Source organism: Opisthocomus hoazin, chromosome 4 (genome assembly GCF_030867145.1).
Source record: "Opisthocomus hoazin isolate bOpiHoa1 chromosome 4, bOpiHoa1.hap1, whole genome shotgun sequence".
Classification (NCBI taxonomy): domain Eukaryota; kingdom Metazoa; phylum Chordata; class Aves; order Opisthocomiformes; family Opisthocomidae; genus Opisthocomus; species Opisthocomus hoazin.
The window spans coordinates 70,144,624-70,168,551 of record NC_134417.1 but is presented as its reverse complement, the minus strand read 5'-3'; the positions used below and the strand labels follow the sequence as shown (position 1 = coordinate 70,168,551).

Here is a 23,928-nt window from a genome sequence, read left to right as displayed (position 1 = left end):
AAAGTACTTGTTGCCGGAATTATTTCCAAGGAACCTGGCTCCATCAATTGCTGATATCCCAGACTCCTTTACTGTTCTTTCGGGTATTAAGAACAGGCTCTTTCTGGGCTGGAGGATGACATGAAGAGGGGATGTATGTCAAGAACTAAAAAAGACTCCACTGTTGAGAAATATTGTGAGAAGTGTTCAGATAGTGTTGTTTGGTTTTTTTTTAAACTGCTTGATTGTGCATGTTTGAAAGTGCAGTTAGCTGTACTAGTTAGCATGCTTATACTTTCGTATTTATGACTATTTATCCTCTGTGTGGACAGGGAGGAGAACAACAGAGAAATAAAAGATAGAAAACAATTCTCTTCCTATGAAGACAAACACATTTTGCCTTTATTGTCCAATGCAAAGGACACTGTCTGATCCTCTGTTTCCAGTTTAACAGGAGGTCACCGTCCCAGCTGGATCCTGTTTTTCCACAATATCCTCGGCTCACTTGGATGACTAAGCAAAGATCTGCTTATGTGAGCATTCAAGGAGCAAAAAAAGATGGGGGAAGGTGAGGCCAGGCAGCTAGCTGAAGACAGGATCCCATTTTATTGCTTGCCCCAAGGCCTTCCAATACCCTTATGCAACCGAGCATACCAGCAGCTGCATCCTATCACAAGAGGTTCCAGAAATGATAACAGAGCTCAACACTGCAAAAAAAAATTCTTTATTGTGGCTAAAATATGTATATTCTCATAGAATATCTGTAATATTGCATCCAAAGATTTATTTTTTGAAAAATCAACAATATTCTCTTCATGAGATACAACCATGACATATAATACAACCCCCTGATATAATAAGATATTCCTTCAGTTGCTTACTTTACAATTCACTGCTTACACAAAAAAATCACGCTTTTTGCCTGTAATTCTAGAGAAGTTTAGGCTTGTGAGCACATCTCACGTCTTTCTGCCATTTTGGTCTCTCCTCCATCCCCTGGCCACCTGAGTTTCTGGTAGAGCCATGCAAGCAAGGAATCAGTAATCCTTGGCCCATATATTTGAACATTAGAATTGCTGTACATAGACCAAACAAATCTTACTCAGCGATCTCTAAGGTATGAACATAGGTCTCTTTTGGCTCAGATGTTAATGCAGGATGAACAAATGCTGGGAGGAAGAGAGCTGTTCCTCAGCCAGTATCCATCCTGCGCTCGTTCTTTGGGTCTGGGTGGCTTCTGGGAGTGGAGGGTGTGCGTTCATGCACGTGTGCGTGTGTGTGTGTATGGATGTGTGCAGGTGCATGTAGACCTGAGTCCCAATGCAAAGGATAGGGAAGAGGAGCAGGTGCTGTCTAACGCCAAGGGTTGCTCTGGTTCTGCCCAGCCCTGGAGGAGGTTTGGAATGACAGAGGAGGGACATGGAGCACCACTTACTTCTCTTATACCCTGCTTAGGAGTGGAGGGTGAGTAGGCAAGGGGGAATACACTGAGCAAAAGAGAGGTCTGCACCTGTGTGATAGCATGCCTGGGGTGCAGGAACTCAGTGGTTTCATTTGATTTGTGTTTTAAGATTGTCATTGGGGTGGCTTTATTTTACTCAGGGCCTGGACAAGTTTTTCACTTTTTCACTCACTCTCCACATAAAGGAGGCTCAGGACTTAATTTTGATATGCCGTCATAGTATTTTTTTTTCTTCTTTTTGATAATACAGGTTAGTCTAATTATACAGCAGACTTGTTGATAATGTAATTTGACTGTGCTGAGTGTTGGGGATTCCTCTCCCAGCCCTGTCGAATTCGCGTGAGAGGTTTGTCTAGACAAGGAAATATCAGCACAAATTTGACAACCAGTACCATGCATGGAACAATGAGGGAGAGCATATAGGCGTTTGGAAGATACCATCTGTACGAGGACGGGCTCAGGAACCGCTTTCCACCATAGAACAGTGTGTGTGCAGTGCACAAAATCAGTGTCAGGTATCCCAGTTTGGACTAGGGGAGAAAAAAGGAAAGAAAGAAAGAAAGAAGTGGAGCTTAAAAGAGTAAATTAAACCAGAACAAATGCAATTCATAAAACACAGTAAGCTTTGTGGAATGTGCCAACTTTGGGACTAATTGGGGACTGCTGAAATGAAACTGTTTTATGTAATATAAAGAGTCTTATTGTTTTTTAATAAAGATTCGTTCAAATGGATCTAGGTGAAAAACTCTTTGCTTTTTTTTTTCTCCATCAATAATCCTGATAATTTTTGCTAGCTCACACATACTGCCCGGTGGTTGTCGTATTTATGAAAATGCAGAGAAAATGCTGAAATTCAGTGGAGAGATCCAAGCTTTTATATGCTCTAGTGCTAATCCATCCAGAACTACCATACTGTGCAAGCTTTTGGCCTTGATAAAACATTCATTGACAGTAATTTGCTCTTCCCTTGCCTCCCATCCCCTGCCAGCCCAGCTCCTGCAGAGGCACGGCAGCTTGCACCAAGCTTCCTCCGAACAGGGGGCTGAGATTATAGTGTTACCAAGGACAGCCTGTTTATAGGCACAGCAGCTTTAGAGTCTGCAGAAACGGCAGATTCTCTTTACATGCTTGGCATTGAGAAGATATGAGTTATAAGGTCATTTTTCAGACCCATTTTAACTGAATTATCTCGTGAACCAATAAAATTTGCTCAATAAATGGCTAAAATATTTTGTGACTTAGTATAATTGTGGAATTTGATAATTTGATAATGTTTCTTATTTAAAAGCTCATGTCTTCCCAAATTTCTCAATCCCAGTTGTACCATAAGCAGCCATCAGAGCAGTTGTGTTTTTTTACAGGTGAGGTGTATAACCATGTAGGGGTTTTTTTTCTGCTGTATGATGGTGGATAGTGCACACATCACATTTGGACATACTAGTGGAGGAAAGCCCTAAGTCTCTAGTAAACCTGTCTGGGGTCATAGTTTATAAGGCAAGAAGGTTTTTTAGAATAAGTCTTTTTCTTACCTGTACAAATCGAAATTCTCGCCAGTTGACATTGTTGCTGACAGAGGGCAAGGAGGTTATTCCCAGAAGAACAAATAAAAAAAATCCTAAAATTCCCAAAGCCAAGTAAGAGTCACTTATCCAGGCATTAGTGTTGTCAAGTGGTTGTGTTTGATTGTTCAGTACCTGAAGAAAAGAAGACCAGGTATATCTTAGTGATAGCAGTTTTAGGATCGATATGCAGAAAAAACATCCTTTAAGGTAACTAGGAGATAAACATTATACATTAACTCTCTGAAAATCATCAGAGATTTGCTCTAAATGCCTACTCAAAAAGCAGAAGTTGCCATGTACCTGTCACTGTGATGTGTGTTTTATACTGCTGTAGACCTACTTTTGAGGACAGGTATGTGATCCTTTGTTGTTAAATAAGGTCAGAATGTCAAAATACGTGTCATTTTAAAAGTAAAAATACATGCCATTCTTAAAGATAAGTGGAGAAATAGGAGAATGTGTTTCTTTAAATTACTCTTAATGGTTACATTTTCTCTGCTTATTTTATTAACATGTAAACATTTACATCAACATGTAAATAAACAGGCTATCCCATAGGAAAACTGAGGCTAGAAATCCCTTCAGCTCACCATAATATCACAAAACTTTGGATATACGAGTGGTTAAAATCAACACAGAAACTAGGAAAATAGCCCTATTGTACAGAATATTAGACTGTCCACATGAATTTCTGAGGCTCAAGATGGAAGAGAATATTTGTAACAGGGCCAGAAGAAAGGAAGACATAGAGCAGGGAACACAACTTACCTGGGAGATGATATAACTGCTGATTCTCCATCTTACAAAGTAGCGAATTGGGATGACAAGCGTGTACAAAACGTGCAGACAAGCAAACGCCAAGGCTACTAGACCGAGTTGTTTCCTACAAAGCATCCATTTGTCCAGCCAGTCCGGGAAACGGTGGTATTTGGTACCTCTGTATAACTGAAGAATTGCAGCAAATATGCCAGGCAGATAAACCAAGGCAAGAAGAATGAGTGCCAATATAGGGCAGATCCGATTTGGAATGGAAATTGCAATAAAAAATGAAAAGTCTTGGTTTTCATAAACATGAGGGTAAATTATATCACGAATCACACAGTAGAAGAAGAAGAAGGCGGTTAGGCAAAAGGACAAAATGATGGGAAACTTCCACATTGGAAAGAGCTGCAGAGGGTAATTTTCTATTTCTTGAGCAGCCAAGAGGGATCCCTTATCTAATGGAGTGAGACCCAGAGCACGAACTATATCCATCACCATTTGTTTAGCTTCCATGTCATCTCCACAGACAAACACCTGCAGCCCAAAACAAACAGAAATTTTATTTAGACAGACTTTTGTGATATCCTTTACTGATATCCTGCCTGGATTTGGACTATGAGCACAAGCTTCCTAGGCTACTTGTTGGCTTCCCTGCTGGCCTTATTTTATATAGGCAAAATGTAGCCCATAGGTACTTTCTTGGCCAACAGGTCCAAGAATTATCGATATGAATCTTTTCTTTGGGGAAGAAGATTGTTTCAAGTGGCACAATTTTGTATCTGAAAGGAACAAAGTATAACACTCTTAGTATACTAAGTCTGTCTAGAAGACTTGACAGACTCTTCTGAAGACCTGCAAGAAGTTTGTAAGCACAAGATTTTGCAGGAGTTTTCAATTGCTGCTGCAGAGGTCTGTAAAGACTCCAGGGAACAGGGGGACAGAGATCTATAAAACACAATTGCCCTATCGCAAAACTAAATATTATTTCTTTCCAAGTCTACTAAGACAGTGAAAAAAAAATCTTTTCTGTGAGCGTGCAAGACAATACTCCTTTTGCTACAAGGAGAAAGGGGGCAATTTCTGCTCTCGTTGATATGATGAGGGCTGGTAGAGCCTAGGCTTGGAAGTCTTTGCATCTTTTTTAGCCAAAACCATTTATCTGGCAGCAGAAAATAAAGGTAGCAATGGTTTGAGTAGCTGACTGAAACCGTGTGTTGTACAAGAGCACTGTCGCTCAGACTGGCAAAGAACAGGGTAATAATAAATGATTTTGTCTTCAAGTAAGCTGCTGTATTGCTTTCTGTGGCCACCTCTGTGCTTGCTGTCCTGTGGCTAAGGAGGTGGTTAAAATGGTTTGCACACGCTGTCATTGTGTTAAATTTCTGTGGTAATGGATTCTGATTTAGAAAACTTTTATTAATTTCCAGCTCACTTCTGTTGCCTGTACTCATTCTATTGCCCCATCATATCCCTTGCTTCCCTTTCTTTGCTCTTTTCGTTTTGTTCTTACTTTGATATATTCTTCCTATCTCCTTTCTGTTTAACTTCACATTCTTGGTGAACATCTGATGCAGCCCTCATTTCCTCCTGATTGTCTGTCTCTTTCTTTCTAGCTCTGCTAGGTTTCTTTCCTTGCCTTTTTAGTGTCTCCAAACACCTTAGTGAATTCAGAGGCAAGTTAGCAATATTGCTTATCATGCCATATTACAAACCAATGTTTAGTTCACGTTTAATTTGAAAAGGGGAATTATAGTGAAAATCCCATCTCAACCCTGTCTGATTTGCATGTCCCATGTGTGTTTTGTCTAGCAGTTAAGAAACCATATGATATATAACTCTATCCCATATAACTCTATCCCATAGGAAACCCCCATTGCTCAGTCTTACCTGCCGGCTTGCATCCAGTGTGCCCGACTGCAAGGCCCAGGCTGACACAGTGTTAAAGGCTTTCACAACCTTAGCGCCAGGCACCAGATGAGCGAGGTACTCTGTGTTGGATTCAGGATACTGGTTTATTTTCAAGTTGTTGCTTACGTCCACCAAGACTTTTCCATGGAGAACTTCTGCTAGTGGTGTAAGGAAGTTGTAATGTTGCCTCTGGATTGCTATAATGATGATGGCAGCTTTCTGAGCTGCCTCTGCATGGCTCAACACCTCTGCATCCTTGGGAATCAGGCTGGAAGTCTGTGTGCTCCGGCTTCCAAACACAATGGGGTATCCGGCCTGAATCATTTTATGCCCCAAAGCTCTTCCAAAATCTCCAGTTCCAAATATGCACACAGTCTCTCTTTTGTTAGAAGTGTTAGGAGCCAAAGCCATTATGTTGGAAGAATTTTTATTCATCTGTTAAAAAAAATGTAATAGGAACAAACTAAGCAAAACATCAGTCTCTTGAAAAGGAAGGTTAGCATCCTCTTCAGCTATACAAAATAAATATCTGAGAGTTTTCTTGCCCCTTAATATGCTTCTGGCACACTCTTCTGAATACACACTCTCAGAAAATTTCTGTATGGGTTTTAAAAAACAATTCTGGATATTCACCTCTCCATCTTTTATGACATCCTCTTTTCCATCCATTTTATGGATTTCAACATTCAGCTGAACTGTGACGGTTTTCCTCTCTCAAAGGGAAAACAGGAAAGGATACAGGAGCACAGAGACCAAGGGTTGCACACATTTCAGAGTAGTTTCTGCTTACTTATGCTGTAGAAAAACATTGAAGAGGCCTATGTTTCTAATCAGATTAGAACCTGGAAGGTCTTTTGTAAAATACTTGAAAAACTAAAAGGTAGTCACAAATCCATCTGTCGTCCTCAGTATCTCCTTAATATGACTAGTCACTGCCAGTTTGTTTTAATATTGTTCTTCAATTTCCTGAAGAATGTCCTGTCATACATTTGGACAGTGGAATTGCAATATTTCATGTTGAACACTTATTTCTGATATTTATATATTACTCATAATAAAATTCTCTTTGATGTTTTTATCTATCCTCCTTTATCACTATACCTGGAAGCTTCAAAGTCTTTAATGTATTATCCATGCCATAGCAGTACGTATGCTCTGTACTTGCAGAGTGAGACCCATGATACAGAATCAAAAGGATCTGCTCCAGAGGCCTTGCAGTAGGTCCACATGCTGTTGTCTTCACTCTGCAAAGGGTGAGCTCAGACCAGAAAACCCGAGCCCTGAAGGAAGACCTCCAACAGGAGATCGAGAGACCACTCTCTTGGACTGGCCAGCCATTTAGTACTTAGAGCAGCCATTTAATTTTTGTGAGCCCTGATTCAAGTCTTCCACATCATCACAGGTAACTAAGCTGTAATTAAAGCTGTGGGAATAATTGATGTTCAAATTTGTGGGAAAGAAATGCATGGAATTGTTAGCTAGACCCAAAACAATTGCTTTGCTACTGCTGTTTATTAAACTTTTGCTTACATTCTTCTCTGAAGCACCGTTCAGAATGCCATTTGAAAATACTGAGATGGTACTCTTCACTTTCTTTTGTATTTTTCTCTAGCCAGATCAGTTTTGGCTTTTAAAAAATTTGGCATGATTTTAAACTGTTTGACCCAATGCTTGCTTATTTGGTGAATAAAAAAATCAGGCCTGAACTTCCCCCTACCCTGCTGTGACCTAGAGTTAAGGGCCGTGAGTCAGGGATGCACACATCATTTTGGCCTGTGCTGTAGGGTATAAGCTTCACTAGAAAGACAGGCAGAGTAATGCTTATTCTGAAATTTATTTGTGAAGATTTTGGCTTGAATGGCTCTTTATGTAGCTGGCTAGCCCTCAGTTGGCATCAGTGCCTGCTCAGCACTGTGCTTACAATGGGCTTTAGTAGCCCTGGGATTTAGCAAGCTGCCGAGGGAGTTTGCTGCTGGTCATTAAGGGCAGGCATCACTTCAGACAGAGAAGGGCCGGAGGGTCTGTGTGATGGTGGCCAGCGTGGTCACTCTGATCCCACCCAGGTCCCAAGGGAGGCTTTGCAGCGCAGCAGGGAGTTAAGCCCCACTCTCCTGATGCCACAGTCCCAGCTGCCCAGCGGGACTCTGTGTACTTCGTCACATAACACACTGAGTATGAAAATAGATTCTCAAAGGGACCCATCTGAATGTCTCCTGCATATTTGTGTGCTCTGACACATGCATACAAATGCAAAGTCCTTTGACATATTTAAAAATCATTCTCTGAGGGCTTTGTTATTGTCCCATGAGGCTCCAATGTGACTAAAGCTATAAAATTCCTTTTTGGGGATAGTCTGTATTTCAGAAAGAACAAAACAGCTGCGTGAGTAATATTAATAAAGGGTCCAACTCAGAACCTAATAATATTCAATTTTCCTTTCTTAATTTTTCCTTTTAAGAAAGTAGGCTCTTATCTAAAATGAAAAGTGAAACTTATTTGTTATACATGATTGTCCTGTTGAAAACTTCTGTATTTGCCCTCAGGAAGTCATTAAGTTATTGCTGAGTGAACTATGTAAATCATTCTCTTCTCCAAAGTAAGACTGAAAAAAAAACCCCAAAAAACAAATGGATGTTATCAGGTAATATAATTGGTAGGTCAGTTAAAGTTATGTTTTATTTGAGCTTATAAAATAAATGGATTCACCAGCAAGAAAGAAGTCTGTAAAGTGCTTCTGTTGCTCACTAATACTGAATATCTCATTTGCTAGTGAACACTGAACTCATCTTGCCAGAAAAGAGAAAAAAAGGGAGATGAAAAGAAAAATTCATGTAAGAAACATTCTTTTTTTCATGTTACAGTTTCTTGGAGCACTAAGATGTAAAGGGACTTGTAGAAAGCAGTGAATATGATTCCATATAAAGCTGAAGAACATTAATACTGCATTTAATATTGGTGGTCTAATTTATCTTCATACCATTTTTAACAAGAGAGACAATTTCCCTGAATAAAGTAAGCAGAAATTACACTTTGTTTTTAAGAATTAGTTAATAGGCATGCCCATAGCTGTTATGGTGATACACATTATATATCAGACATAAACTGGTCACCAATGAATTTCTTAATAAATTAAGTATATTGTAGAACTGATATTAATTTAATAGTGCATCTGCTGCTTCTGAAAATCACATGCAAGACAAGGCAAGTTTGCTTTTAAATCCCAGGCCTTCTGGACCATGCCTCCTTCTAACGAAGAGGGAAATTTAAATACATTTTCTCCAGCTGCCTTTGTGCCAGCTGGCTGTTGTTGAACTAAAAGAAGGTTGTGGGCTTTGCAGTGAACTTCTGGAGGTTAATTCAGATGGTAGGTTACGAGCACATAGTCAGTGCGTAGATAAATTCTGGCTTTCCTGCGTGTATCTGAGCAAAATGCAGACTCTGATGGCAACTGGGTGGGTGCAAAGTAAAAGCAAGGAAAGTGGCCTCCCAGGGTCCATGACAGTGATCGCTGCAATGTGAGAAGATATCCGCTTGCTGCAGGACAAGGTATTTTATTGTCATACATCAGCGTGAAGGAGGTGAAGCAGAAGTACATGACCAGGAAAATGGGTCCAGTCTGGTGCCCAGGAGCTCAGCCTGAAGGCTGACACTGGGGTCTCAAAAAGCAGCCAATGGCAATGGGGGTCTGCTCTGTGCCCATGGGTTATGCTGAGTGCTCTCAAAGTGCCAGGGGAAAGCAGAGATACCAGTAAAAAAACATATACTAATTGTTATCTGTTCATTTATATATGTAGCCGTCTATTATCTGAGAAAAGGCCGTAGATATTTGTACCCATACATAATATTTTTGCTTATATCCTTCCCTCTAACATGAGTGCACTAGTGATGCCTTTTGTTATTTGAAAGATAATCCATGTAAGCTTCTGTAATGATCAACTCTGTCCTTTCTTTTCTGCATTGTTGCTGGATTCTTATACAACGAATTATCCTATTTTAAGGAAAATGGTGGTAATCTCTGAGCTGATTACCTCTTGATCAGTAATGACAAAAGGAGGCACTGAAAGAAAAGAAGAAACTGTGCAAAACTGTTGTTTCTACCCACTGCATAAACACTAAGGAAACTGAATGAAGGCACAATGTTTAGTTCGACAGTTATAGGTAAATACGTGGGTTATGTAGGAATTTGAATGAAAACAGGCACGTTGCCTTAAACATGGGAAAAGGGAGGGATTTCCTAGCAGAAACCCTGCTGCAGATGAAGTACAGTGCCAAAGGTGGAAAGACAGAGATGGGACTGAGACAAAGACTGGGATGGGTAGTGGATAGATCAGAGAGAGGTAACATGAAATGGCAGATGGGAGATCAGTGGAATGATTCAAAAGGTAGAAAGGCAAGATGAAAGGAGCAGGAAAAAGCAATTTTACTATTTACATTTTAAAAAGAAGCAAACCAAGTAACTCTGGTAGTGATCTCAACAGACTATCTAGTCCATTCCCACCTTAAGGCAGGATGAACTATGTTTAAACCAAGTCTGAGAGATGCTTGTCCAACCAGTTTGTAAACCTTCCTGTGTCGTGGATCCTGAAGTCTTCTTCACTTACCGCTTTCTCAGCCATACTATTAGGCAGATTTTCATGTGTCTAATCCATATCGTCTCCTCCATAGCAGACACAGGTGTCAATTTCTCCCGCTTCTCTTTGCAGCATCCTTTGTTGGACATGAAAGCTGTCACTATTTCACCCTTTTCTTCTCTAGATAAAAACAACCCCAGATCTCTCCCTGCAACTCCTGCTTCTGAGAGCAGTGATCTTTCTCATGGCTTTCTTCTGATCTTTCTAGGCTAAACTGCTCCAACTGTTAATTTAAAGTATGGTACTAAAACTGAATGCAATGCTCTTGCTGAGACTTTACCAGATAGAAAAGGATTGCTTCACTTGCCTCGTAGACAACACATCATCCCACTGTCACATTTATCTTATTCACAACACAGATGATTCAAACCAGCTTGTGATGCATTACGGCTGTGAGTATTTTAACAAGTAGTGTGTGGCAACAGGAACCAAGATGTGGAGTGAAACAGCTGATGCTGACAACATGGTGTTCACACTGTCCATGTGTCAGAGATTTTCACCTTGGACTAACTCTGGTCTAGTACTGCAGCCTGAGTGCCCATTAGCAGCTGCAGTGCCTTGGGGTGCACATTTCTTCTGTCTTCTCTTTTGTGGAAAATAACCTAGTTTCATAGACTCCAAGAGCTCTCTGTGGTGTAAAGCAAAGCTTGATAAGTGGCAATCTGCTTCGACATCTCATCAGAACTAAAATACTAATGTAAATGCATCCTGTTACAGTCAGCCCTTTAATTGGATGGCTCCCACGCCAGTTGCTCCATCCTCAATTTCTGTAGATTTTTCTGACTCAGAGCTGTATTGTGCACTTGTCTCTGTTGAATAGCACCATATTTTTTCCAACTGTAGCTTCAATTTGTCAAGATCATTTTGATTTCTAAGCCTGTTCTCTAACATGCTTACAGCCCTTTTCAACTTTGTCAGATTGTCAGCTTTAATAAGCATAGTGTCTATCCTGCCATCTATGCCATTTAATGAAATTCTGGAACAGGACGTTTGCCAGGAGATATCCCCTGTATATCTGCAGTAAATGTAGTCTTCCATTTTGACAGTGATTAACTGAGAGACTGAAAATGCTTCTTTCACTAGTTCTGCAGAACCTTACCTTATATTAGTTCAGTCTAGGCTGCATTTCCCTAGTATGCTTTTGAAAATCTTCTCTAACATTTACCACGCTAAAAACTTCATTCATGTCAAGTTGCATAGCCTCTGTGATTCACAAGGCCTGTTATCCCATTATAAGAGGAAATGAGGTTGGTTTGGAATGATTTGTTCTTGATTAATCCATGTGCCTATAACCTGCTTCTTTCTTATCTTCTATTTGCTTCCTCTACTTGTTTGAGAACTGTACTTGAGTGGATTGGGCCATAATTCTGCACCTCCTCTTTCATCTTACTTTTAAAGATAGCTGTTATTCTTTCCTTCCCAGTCTTTCAAAACTTTACCTCTTCCACACAGTTCTTAAAGATAGTTATTAATGGCTGTGGAAATGCTTCAGCTATCCCCCAAATGATGTGAGGTGAATTCCATCAGCCTTGCTGATCTCAGGTCATTTAACTCACCCAAGCACGGGCTAATCAGTTTCTTCTGTCATCTAGCCTGAATTTTCAGCTCTTTGCTACTGATGTAAACTCTTTTATCACAGTTGACCCTTCTAGTGAAGAGAGAGCAAAATAGGCATTATAGAGGTGGCTTTCTTGGAGTCACTGGTCAATAGTTTTCTTTCAGTTGAGTGGTGGATCAAACCGCTCCTTGATTTTCCTTTAACAGTTTATGATTTTACAGGAAACTTCTTGTTATTCTAGATGAACCTTACTAATTACATTTCTTTTTTTTGCTGTGGCTTTTCAAATCTTGTCAACATATTAGTACTATTATTCTGTACTTATCCATAGATTGTGATTTATGTATGCTCTTTGAGTTTGAAGTTTCTGAAGAACTCACAGCTCCAGTCAGATGGCTGTCTCACTGCAGTCCCTCCTCTGCATTGCAAACCTTATGTTTCTGCTTTTGACATAGTTTCTTTATGCAGCTGTCAAATCTTCTGACCTCATTTTCCTCTCAAATTGTACTTCTCATGGAACATCATCTTCCCACCTTCAGAATTAAGTATAATCTGCTCACTATTCTGCTAAATGGACAAGTCTGCTTTTGAGCACTTGATCTTATGTGGTAGCCTGTGGTGTCTCCCAGCCATGACACAACCTCTGTGTTTTCCTTGCTATCATTTTCCAAAGCTTTCTACTAGGTCTATGCTCTTTTATCTTTTCATTCAGAGCAAAAGTTTAGAAGATGAAGCAGATACAAGGACTATGAGAAGATAAATGGCCAAAGCATTGCCGGGAGTTTGGTCCACAGCCATGTAAAAGAAAGGTTCATAAGAAGAATAAGAAGAGCATTAATGGCCAGCATAGCTGTGATCCAGGTAGGTTATGGTATTATCTACTGTAGGAACTAGTCTCAAGAGTTGCAACACTGATCCATTTATAATCTTTTTTTCTTTTTTATTATTATGCTCATTGTAAAAATCATAATCTCAAAGGTAGTTATAACGTTTATATGCCAAACAAGTATTATGGGAGCGTAACTTTAAAAAGGGAAGTATCAAAGGCCCTTTTTCTATGTAAACTAAGTATTTTAACTGCTATTTCCTTGTAAATGACAGCAGGGATGCTGTTACACTACGCAAATAAGAAGCAGTGTTAGGCATGAGAATGGCCTCTCTGGAGCAGCTTGCTGGTTGCTCTAGTACAACATTCTGAAGGCAAATAAAGGTCCTGACATAATACATCTGGCTAGTTATATAGCATGCTGAGGGTAGATTCAACTGTGTGAATTCATGTACAGTTATTCATGACTCATTACGACAGTATCGACTGCATATTCCAGCGATTCACATACTAGAATGAACAGCATGAACAGAATGTATTGTATACAGAATGTATACTAGGTTGAACACAAGGAATGTATGAACACTCTGTTTTCTAGGTTCACCTTTCTTGACGTAGCTTGTTTCTCCAGATCTCAAAAGGGTTATTTTTCTATAATGACAGGGAAACACTTGGGTTGACACATTGGAGCTTATTAAATTTAGCCCATTGCACAGCTGAACTCTAATAGTATGCTGCTGCATGAAAGAGTTAATTCTTTCCTCTGGTTCACTAACCTTTGGTGTTTAACTCTGCTTGTACAGTAGTGAAACAAGGACATCTGGGGTAAGTGCTTTGGGTTCACACTATGCCCTCCTGTAGACTTGATTTTAAGCTGCTGACATGACTTCTTACATCTCACCTTAACTCTACTGCTCTTTTAACACAGAGGATTTGTCTGTTTCCATTTTCTTTTCTTCCAAATCTCACATTGTCTTTACAGCAAGGATCAGTTGAACTTTATCACAGAGCATCCACATATGTAAGTCCTCAAGCCTCTGCTAAAGGCCTTTTTCAGCCAGAGCTCTGTATCTCCCTGGTCAGGAAGCACCTGAAAACATTCAGTTCCTTACATGGATTCAACAACTTGTTTATGTAGTTTGAACGACACAGGCAGGGCTGAGCACATTGCAACTCATTGCACCAACAGAGCTTCAGAGCGTGTCTCTTCCAAAATGCTTTGAAACCAGGTCCTCACCACCACTACAGAGAGAAAGCCCAGCATGCCATCGGACTTGATGTGATCACGTCTTAATCCTGGTGGGCAGCTGTGAGCTGATCTTGAGTTGGCATTTATGACCGAATTGGTGAAAATAAGCCCTTTGGAGGTGTCCCGTGTCCTGCAGACCTTTCTCATACCTCTTAGCACAGACTAAACAGGTTCAGTCATGGTTGCTTCCCCAATGTCTCTGTGTACACCTGATCCTTCCCTACATGATAAACATACATCCTTCTCAAACATGAGTGGGCTGCATGGTACTTTGACACTATTCTAGGGCATGTACTCATGTTGGTGGCAAAGAAGAACAGTGCCTACAACCAGGAGTGTCAAAGGCAGTGGAAGTGGCTGGCTTTTTTGTGTGTTTTTTGTTGTTTTTTTTTTTTATTAATAGCAAGTGTCTTTTTAAATTGTTCCCTTCAAATCCCTGTATGCCTGTGGATGGGCATGGTGAACGTCAATCAAACAAGTAAATGAGTACATATTTTTGTTTGGAATTAATACTTTTTTGGTCAGTAATTTTTAGTTTCCCATGCTGTCAAGTTCTCCAAAGTTAAACAGTTTGTTTTAGGCATAGAGTTAATTCTCATTATTGTCTTAGCTGTTTATTGCATGTACTGGCAAGTAGAAGCCATCCCCAGCTGTTTGTTGGTTTTTTTTTGTAAATGAAAATCCCGCTTTGTCTTGTCACCTATGATCAAAAGATGTATATTAGACAAAAATGCCCTAATACACTAAACTTGCATATAGTAGCCAATTAAATATAGTAGAAAAAGAGAGTGATTAATACTTCACTTCTTGCATATGTAGTACTGCAGCTTTGGAAGTATCTTTATGAAGTATTTCACACGTGCATAATACTCAATAATCCTGCTGTAGCTTGGAAAACAGGTGAAATGCAATTTAAAAAGTCCCCTTGGAAAGACATGTACACTACTGTAAGGCAATCTCATTTACTTAAAATTTCATTTTACCATTTCCACAGAGAAAGAACACACTCCATAACAAATACTACTTTTTATGAGCTGACAGCTGTAGAATCAAATCTGCCCTGAATTGTAAACTGCATTTTCTGTTGCTTGATACACCTAAAGCTGAAAGGCATGTGGCTAAACTAATGTCCCATGATTAATCCAGTACTTAAACACATGAAGAAAATAGCAGAATAGCCCCTAACAAATGTAATACAACAAATTATTCATTAATTTTCTTTCAAGCAAATGAATATCTGCTGTTCTTCTCAGCTGAAAATCCTGGGTTCCAAGTTTTGACAAAGCTGATAAAAAATAATTGCTTGAGACAATAAATCTTCCTGCAGAGGACATTGCATTTCCCACATCTTCACTTTTTATCAGGAGAACACTAAAGCTGCCTGGAGGCTCTTCAAATGGATGAAGTATAGGCCTAAATAGATGTGCTTAATGTTGTCTAAATCATAGCAAAGTACTGAGACAACTGGAAATCTCAGCACCTCCAACTACTCCCATAAACACATAAGACCCAGCTATAACTTGAGTAATTTCCTCAGCCTTTTCAGGGCTGTTGTACTGTTCTGAGGTGTGTAGGTATTAAGCTTTAATCCAGCTTAGTCAACTGCAAGGAGAATGAAAATATTTTGTAAAGCACCTGAAGGCGAGTGAGGATGAGAAGGAGAGACACACCTGCCTACAGCACAGGGAACACTGGATTTGTCCCAGCTGGCCCAGGAGATGTCCTGAGACCTTGAAAGACATGTTTTCAGATCCACTGTGCATGGAGAAGCACCTCCTGGATTCCTGCTGAGTCCTCCCCTCACTGTGAAGCTGTTCTTCTGAGCATCGTTTATCTGCCATTTAGAGACATTAACAAATAGCTCTGTCTCGCAGAGAAATAACACTAGAAATAATGAAGTCTGGCTTCCTAGGGGTTTGTGTTTCTTGGCTGATTACAAGCACTGATTGAAGCTGTTTCCAATCACAGGAGATGATTCCTATAACATTTCTTCTCACATGGATTTTTAGGTCTTTCAAATGTGTATAGTCACAGTACAGTCTTCTATTTTTCAAGACTCTTCTCTGTGGTCTTCAGCTGCCTTTTTTAATGCAACATAAGGAAAACAGAGCCCTCTCTCCTCCTGGTACGTTTGTTTGAAATGATCACTAACAGAATGATTGAGGAACACATATAAACATACATACACTTACATACCTCTTCATGATCAGAAAAATATCGCTTCCTACAGAAATCAGGCTAAAATAATGGAAGCCCTAGAAAATTCATGATATACACACACCTACGTGCATCTCTGTACCACCGAAAAAGAAGGAAACAAGTGAGAAACAGCTCTTTAGTTTGACCCTATGTCGTTGTGGTCTGTCAGAAGGCACGGAGGATGAGGCAGGGGATGTTACTTGGGACGCTTTTACTGACAGCCCATGGCTGGGATACATTGCGATGGGAAATAGCTGGTGTTGCTTCGGCAACTAAACCAACCCAGACCTTCAGAGCACTAAAAATGTGAGAGTTCAAGCCACACATTTATTATGAGCTTTAGGAGTGTGCGATAAGCCTGATTCTCTTCCCACTTACACTAATGGAACGGTTGATTTTCAGTTAAGCTGCTTTTGGACCAGGTTGGCACAAGCAGGAAGAAAATGAAGCCCAGCTGCTTCATAACTCCTGTGACAAAATCAAAGGCGAGGTGGCTGCTGTGGCACAGTGACGGTGTTCTTGGCTGTCTTACGCTCTTACAAATCTGAGGAGTGGGAGGGAGAGTATGATGAAAGATTTAGGAAAAAAGGAGCATGAGTATGAAGTTTTCTTGCCAAAACAAATATATGTGGATTTGCAACATGTTTGGAACAGGGTCAAGTAGATTTTACAGAAAGTTCATTAGTCTGTGTTCCTGCTTACACAAGCCTATACACTAAAATGCTGTTATATAAAACTGTTTAAAGACATGTGATTTAACATTGTATAACTTTATCAGTTCCCGTATTCACTGAACACAAAGTAAATTAAATGTATTTACTTGCTCCTATTAGTTTCCCTCCTTTCATTTGCATGGACTTGACCGTTTTCCTCTCCTACTTGAAAGGAGTCAAGTAGCATCTGCAGAGAGATGCTTGCCTTCAGGACAAAATGAACACTGATAATTTCAGAAATAAAGAAATTATGTTCCTCACAAAAAAAAAAAAAAAGAGAAAGTTTTAAATGCTGTTGCATTTTTCAGCAAGGAAAAATTCTTATCAGGCAATCTTTTAAAACCTAGTTCTTTCTCAAGATGGAAGAAATTCCCTTTCTTACTTAGTCAATGATTTCAACTACATTAAGCTACAGGCTTTGAAAAGTAACTGCTGAGAAGCCTGAATTTAAAAACATGCTTTTACAATAAAAAAAAAAAACCCCAGAGGTGAGATTCATCGAAAATTTGCAGCATTTTGGGGGCATCATCCTATACTGAGAAATGGAAAGATCTTGTTTGTTATTTTTTTGACCAAAGCTCCCTTTGAGTTCAGCTGAGGTTTTGCAGATGCCCGAGCGGCTGCTGTTAATTCCCTGACCTGGCAAGTGGGGACCCGTGTGCAAAGCAGTGGGTCGTTATCTCGGCTCCTAGCCCCAGCGTTGGCACAAACAAACCCTCTCTGCCGTGGTACTGCTCATGAGCTGCTGCTCTTGGGGCACAGCATTGCCAGGGAATTGCTTGCAGTGCAGCGCAGGGCAGCCAGCGTTATCCAGTGCCACGGTCCGCTGCACAGGGGCGCAGGAAACCTTACACAGGGTCTCTTACAGATCTCTGCTGCCTGAGCCCTGTTACAGGGAGCCTGCTACCTTCAGAGAGAAGTCATCCTGGTTTCTGTCTCCTACTTGCTCTTGGGTCTAAGTCAAGGTCACTGGGTATCCCTATCTCTGTGAAATACGCGGGGTCAAGGCAGCAGTTACGCTCTTGGTTCTGCACATCAAGACCACGCAATATGCAAGAAAGGAGCACACCAAGCCCTATCTGTGCAACTGGAGTGAAGGAAAAGGTGGATATTTGGGACATGGTATGGAGCAGAGACAAAGGAAAGGCTTACGTGTTCTTACTAAACTTAGCTGAAGAGGAAAGATGAGAGAGCAAAGAAGTCAACTACGGGCACAAAGAGTCCTGCACTTTGCAAACAAGTAACGAGAAAAAACAAAGACCTGGCTGGAGGAAGTAACTTATTTTTATGCTGGCAATTTGGCTCAAAATCCTTCAACCTTGTTTTTTACAATGACATATTTAAAGAAATAATTCCTTAAGTAAATACTTTCCTCAGTGTATACCACCGAAATAACAAATGTTACAGTTCATTTCTCTTAAAAGCCCCAGCTACCACTTTTCGTAGTGCTCTAGGTTGGTCATCCAGAGGTTTGCATTCAATTTCCAATCCAGCTTTTTAAGAAAAAAAGTCTTTTATGTTGACATAGGGAAGTATTGACCTTCTTCTTTGCTCGTGTAGGTCTTCCACTAATTTTATAAGCAAAAGATTCTAGATCTGCTGGGTGCTTCTCAGGACAGGTATTTTCCCTAAATATGTGTGCAGTCACTTCTGAGATCTGCAAAAAAGACCTGATGCTAACACTGGCAGTGCTGCTTAGTCCTGGAAGTCACTGAGGTCTGCTCTGTATAATTTGGGTAGAAAGTGAGCTGAATGTGTGCCAGGAGGTACGAAACAAAGTGTCATGCTGCTTTTGTAATTGCCTAATTGGTCAAAATAATCCCCTCCTGCAGGGCAACCCTCTCTAGCAGCTCTAGCAAGGAAATGCAATACGAAATGAGGAACTGGGTTTTCTGAATAAACCCATTGTCGTTATTGCATTACCATTTTATGCTATTACAATTATTGCATAATTACCCACTTGTTGTGCGTACTCATGTCTTTTTACGTATTTCCTGCTGTCACAGTCCTTGTTGCATGGGACCACCCCAGAGAAGTCCTTTGTCAAACATTCCTGTGCTCTAATGATGCCAGAAAGTGTTTTGCTCTTTGGCAAGCAACCTCTCCACTATATTTCTTAGCACTTAAGACTTGTTTATCTACAGGCCTGAAGAAACTTGCTTACAGAGTTGGTATCACTAATGGATTGGTGACAGGCAGCAGTAAAACCACTTTGATCCCAGTCCTCAGGTGTTGTAACTTGTCTGAGGTGGATGGCTGAGCCACTTCCACCGTTGATCAAGCAGTTTGTAGCAGATTATTATAATTAAACACCTTTGAAGTGCCAAGGTATATGAAGCTCTGGTGTGATTCAGGTTGTAGAATTCAAATAAGATTTATAAATATTCCAATTTTTATAGGATATCGTGCTGTTTATGGAAATGTTTTTTTCTGCACGTTCAGATTTGTCCTGGTGAGGCTGCTCCACCTGGGAGAAGTACATGGTGGGAAATCAACCAGAGCTGAAAACCTGTCCTCACTCCTGATTTAATCTTAACCATATGTTTTCCAAAGCAAGCCATGGGAACTGCAAATCCCAGTGGAGATTTAGACCTAGCCTTGTCGCTGAACCAGGGTGCTCTGCAGTACTGTGCCAGTGTGACACACAGAGCTCAACTGAGCATGGGAAGAGCGGTCCTCAGTCAGGCAGCCTGAGCCTGTGCCTCCAGCACATCACCACCACCAAAGTTAGAGCATTCCTCCGGTAGTCTGACCAGGAGAGGGTCGTCTCAACAGCTGAGTGTAAAGTAAAAAAAAAAAGCTTGGAGCCACCTTTGTAATTATGTCTCCAGGGCTGTACTCAGTAGTCACTACGAGCTCAGGAGGCAGCTTTGTCAGTTCCCTAATTAATGCTTTTTCTGGCAGCTGTTCGCGCTCTTCCTCTGTTTCCAAGAAGCACCGGCACAACCAGCGCTTACCCCAGCTGCCACTCATTGCCCGCTGCAGCCCGCCGGAGCACCCTGCCCAAACCGTGGCAGCAGATATATGGGAGAGCTGTTGGTGGCAGACCAGAAAAAGCTCCACAAGGACATTTGAGAGTGCACCTATTTCTCACAGCCCCATCTACGACATCAAGTAAGTGGATTTACTGTTTTATTGGCCATGCTCCCACTAAGGGGAATACGTGTTGGAGAAATTTTGAAAAATAAAGAGAATATGTGGGTCTAAACAGTGATGTCAAAAGAGGAGAAAACACCCCATTTTTTTTTTGTTTTATGGCATGTGGGGACAAAAAAACCCACCCCATTTGAGCTGCTATAAGCATCTGTAAAGGTGATATTCAAATACCTGTCCATACCTTTTCTTCACAAAAAATAGCTTTCAAAAACCACAGACAATATACATTAAAATCTAAATAGAATAAAAATGAAGTAAAAATGCCAACATCTATAAAACGTCCCACAGAAAATACAATATTTAAAATGTTGCAATTCCACTCTGCTAGCACTGTAACTAAGAGCAGAATGGGAGAAATGGTTGGCTCAGGTAGTAATGTTACCAAATAAACAGGTTTTAATAAAAAAAGACTTTGAAATATGTAGATTTTAACTACTCTCTCTGAAAGCCTCAGTTACTGTCTGTATTTTTGAGGGACTGGAGTCATAGGGAGGAAAAAGTGATTTTTGAACGTGTAATGCCCACACTAAGCACATTGCTGGGTTTTTGCTTTGGACTAGCTCTGTTTGGTCCTGTGTGCTTAATTGCGATTAGGGGTGGAATTGTTTTGTTGCACCTCAAATCGGACAAGACTCTATGTCCCCAGGCTGCTCTGAGATGTGAAACACGGCATGATATGCAGCTGAGGGCAGCAAATGCAGTTCCCAAGTAAGATCCTGCTCTGAAATTAAACACTAATGTCAGCAACACACTTTGTTAATAATTTGTCAACACAAAGCAGACCCGTTATCTGGTTATCTTTTCTGCCTGTAACTTAGAGAAGTAATTTTAAAATGTGCCTTCTGCCTAAAATTGTACAAATAACAAAAGTGCTTAACAAGTTTGTATAAGAAAATTCCAATATGCAGGAAGAAAGTACAGGGATGCTTGATTTCTCAATGACTACTGGATCATTTTGGTGTTTTGTTACAGTACTACTTTATGCTAGTCTAAATCATTACTATTAACAAATCTAGGAGCTTCTGGAAGGTCACATCTAAAAAAGAATTTACATATTCCACTAATTGGATCATTTTGTAAAGTCTCAACTGTCTTGAAAAAATGGGCCTATAGTCTGAGTGACAGTTTGTGTTTGCAGATTTAGTGGGGATATGAAATTTTCCTATATCAAAGCTGAAGAACAGTTCTGACAGCTGCAAATATTCTCTGAATTAATAATGTGGAGCTGGTATGAGACAGTATTTAAGAAAAATCCATTTCTTTCTGCAGCATTGAAACCCCTTGCTTATAAAATATTTAACAGGATTAAAATTGGTATGCTGCTTGAACAGGAAGAGAAAACATGAAATCCACATATGAATCCAGAAGTAAAAATAATCATTAGTTTCAACTGTTATTAGTGATAACTTACAATTTGGGGTAAGTCAAACACCCTTGAAATACCTGCACCTGCTACTGGAATTCAAACCAGAATTTTGGCTCTGGCTTAGGAAAGAAAATTCACTTTCTAGCTTCATCATTTAAAACCCATTGACCAATCCTTATTTGCAGAAAATTTCTGTACTTCTTTAACTATAGCAAACACCTTTGGAAGATTAAATAAACTTGTAATCTGCTATGTAAACTCTCTGAATACCAACTGACTAATCCAAAGTTCTAGTTTGTCCTAACCCACACAAATCCTTCCCTATGTCACAGTGCTTTCTTACATCAGCTCTTTGTGACTAATACATTGTATAATGTCAATACAAAACCAGGAGACATGTCCTGGCTTTGTATTTCTTTTGTCTAGTAGTGAGAAAGCCTGGAGTAAAATTTTATCAGAAGACTTAAAAATGTAAGTTCAAGCCCACCTAAGCTCCTCAGCTCGGCAGTTTAGCCATTCTATTCCCCGTTCCCACCTCCAGAAGTGAGAGAAACCTGTGGCTCATCTGTGTAAAACTCACCTTCACCTCAACCTTCTGCGGTCCCCCTAGGCAAGCCGGTGCTTTCCCAGCCGGCGAGATGCTGGTTGCGATGGAGCAAGTGAGACCTCGGGAGCTGCAGAAAGGTCCTACTGCCCAGAGCAGAGCACAGAAACCCCGACAGCCTCGCTGGCATTTATCTGGTGGAAGCCAGGGTGAGTGCACAGGGGAGGGTGAGATGAGAGGATGTTGCAAGCCTTGTCGGTCTGTGTGGGGTGAAAGAACTTCCCGTCAAAGTCTCAGGGAAAGTCCCATCTCTTGTATTTACAGCTGAGGTGAAGCTGTGGTTGCTTTTGTCATGCTGGCACTGACTTGCCCCTTGGCTATCGGCCAGAGCTACGGCTTGGCTGCATTCCCCCACTCTTGGAAGACTAACCTGCAAATTGCAGAAGCCAAGAATGTTGTAGAAGCACAACAGCAACTATTTGCCTGGAAGGAGAGCTGCTTTTTTAGTGTCACGGCTGTGCTGTGCCATTCCAGCTGTGGGTAGGGACAGTAAGAATGTCACATCGAGAAGAAAGGAATTTGGCATGGGGATGGATGAAACTATCTGATCTCTGAGATTCTGTAGATATTCTTGGCAGCTACAGTGATCCTGTGGAGACAGAGCCTGCGATGGATACATATTGAGAAATGAATGTTTAAGGGATAAGCCTCTGGGAGGATGCAAAGCCCTTGCTGTCACACATCTGTCTGGAATGGGACATAATTCAAAACAGATGCCTCGAGCATCAAGACATCACTGGACTGGATCATAGTCCAGATAGGAGAAAGGGGCTAAGAGAGTCCCACTAGCACTGAGATTTTGTAAGAAGTTTGGAAAATGAATTGAATGCGATTTAAATAAAGTTGCACTCTAGATTTGCAAGCAATGTCTGCCAATAATGAGGAAGAAAGTAAAAGAAAAATATTTTGTACTTCATCTTGCCTTTGGGAGACTTACTGGAAACTAGGAAAACACGCTAAGAGGGAACAGGCGTAAAGAACATAAGCCACAGAGGTATTCCCTAAAAAAAAAAAAAAAAGGACAAGAAGAAGTTTCGATCAGAACATTCTGTGACTGTGCTAGGGCTGAAGAAACTATTTTTGAGAGCTTGAGTTCTAGAGAAGACATCAATCATGTTTGAGATTTAGGACTGGAACAGCCCATGCCACTTGTGCACTGTGACAAAGAGCACCAGCCAGTGCGAAGCCCGAACCACTGGAAAAGATCCAGGAACTGAAAAAGGTGATACAACTTTGGAAGAGCTTGGACAATTCAGCAAGGTACACATGCATGGGCAAAGCGAATGACCGGGCTCAGGACGCCTTACAGGAGCAAAAGGCACAAACGTGGTGGACATGTCTGGGGTTAAACAGTATGATACTCATTTTCAGCTGTCCCATCAACTAATATGCTGCCAAAAATAGTGTTATTACACTTACATTAAAACCTATCGGGAGTGGAAAGGAAGAGAGTTGACTCACAGAGCTTAGAATCACAAGGCTAATCCTTAAGAAGATACGTGAGAAATAAATGTACAAATTCATAATAGACAGGAAAAGGGGGCAAGTGCTATGCCTTTCAGAGCACCAAGGTGATCTAAGCATTTGCATCCTGTTCTAAGAACATGAGCAAAAAAGCTGAGAAATAATTTGAAGCCATTTCCCAGTGGATCAATACTTCAAGAATACTAAAAACTGCAGGAACGTGTTGAATTGTCCCACAATTCTCATGCCTGTGTGAGCCCTTCATATCATAAGGCTGTGCTTTAAGGAGGAGCTGGATACACTCATTGCTCTGGGATGACTGGAGGAACTGGCAGAGTAGTTCTTGTAGTTATAGAAAAGATGAATGAAACTCCTTGTTTGTCTATAGATAGACCTGAAGGAACAAAACAGGTCTGTTATTCTACCGAGGGGAAATATGGACAGTGACAAACACATTTCTGTCCTTAGTACATCACAAGGCTCCTGGCA

The 23,928-nt window shown here is 40.6% G+C and overlaps 1 protein-coding gene across 2 annotated transcripts; it reads right to left on the bottom strand.

Moving 5' to 3' along the window:
• Positions 1-687: 687 nt before the first annotated feature.
• On the bottom strand, positions 688-22,062 carry STEAP4 (STEAP4 metalloreductase). 2 transcript variants are annotated; one of them, XM_075417479.1, is made up of 5 exons: positions 21,952-22,062; positions 5,653-6,108; positions 3,772-4,299; positions 2,971-3,135; positions 688-1,971 (listed from the first exon to the last, which is right to left on the bottom strand). In XM_075417479.1, exons 2-5 carry the CDS (start codon positions 6,106-6,108, stop codon positions 1,702-1,704), a joined length of 1,419 nt encoding a protein of 472 aa, XP_075273594.1. In that variant the 5' UTR covers positions 21,952-22,062; the 3' UTR covers positions 688-1,701. The 2 variants fall into 2 exon arrangements, with proteins under 2 accessions (XP_075273594.1, XP_075273593.1); XM_075417478.1 differs by lacking the exon at positions 21,952-22,062 and adding an exon at positions 10,275-10,339.
• Positions 22,063-23,928: the final 1,866 nt, after the last annotated feature.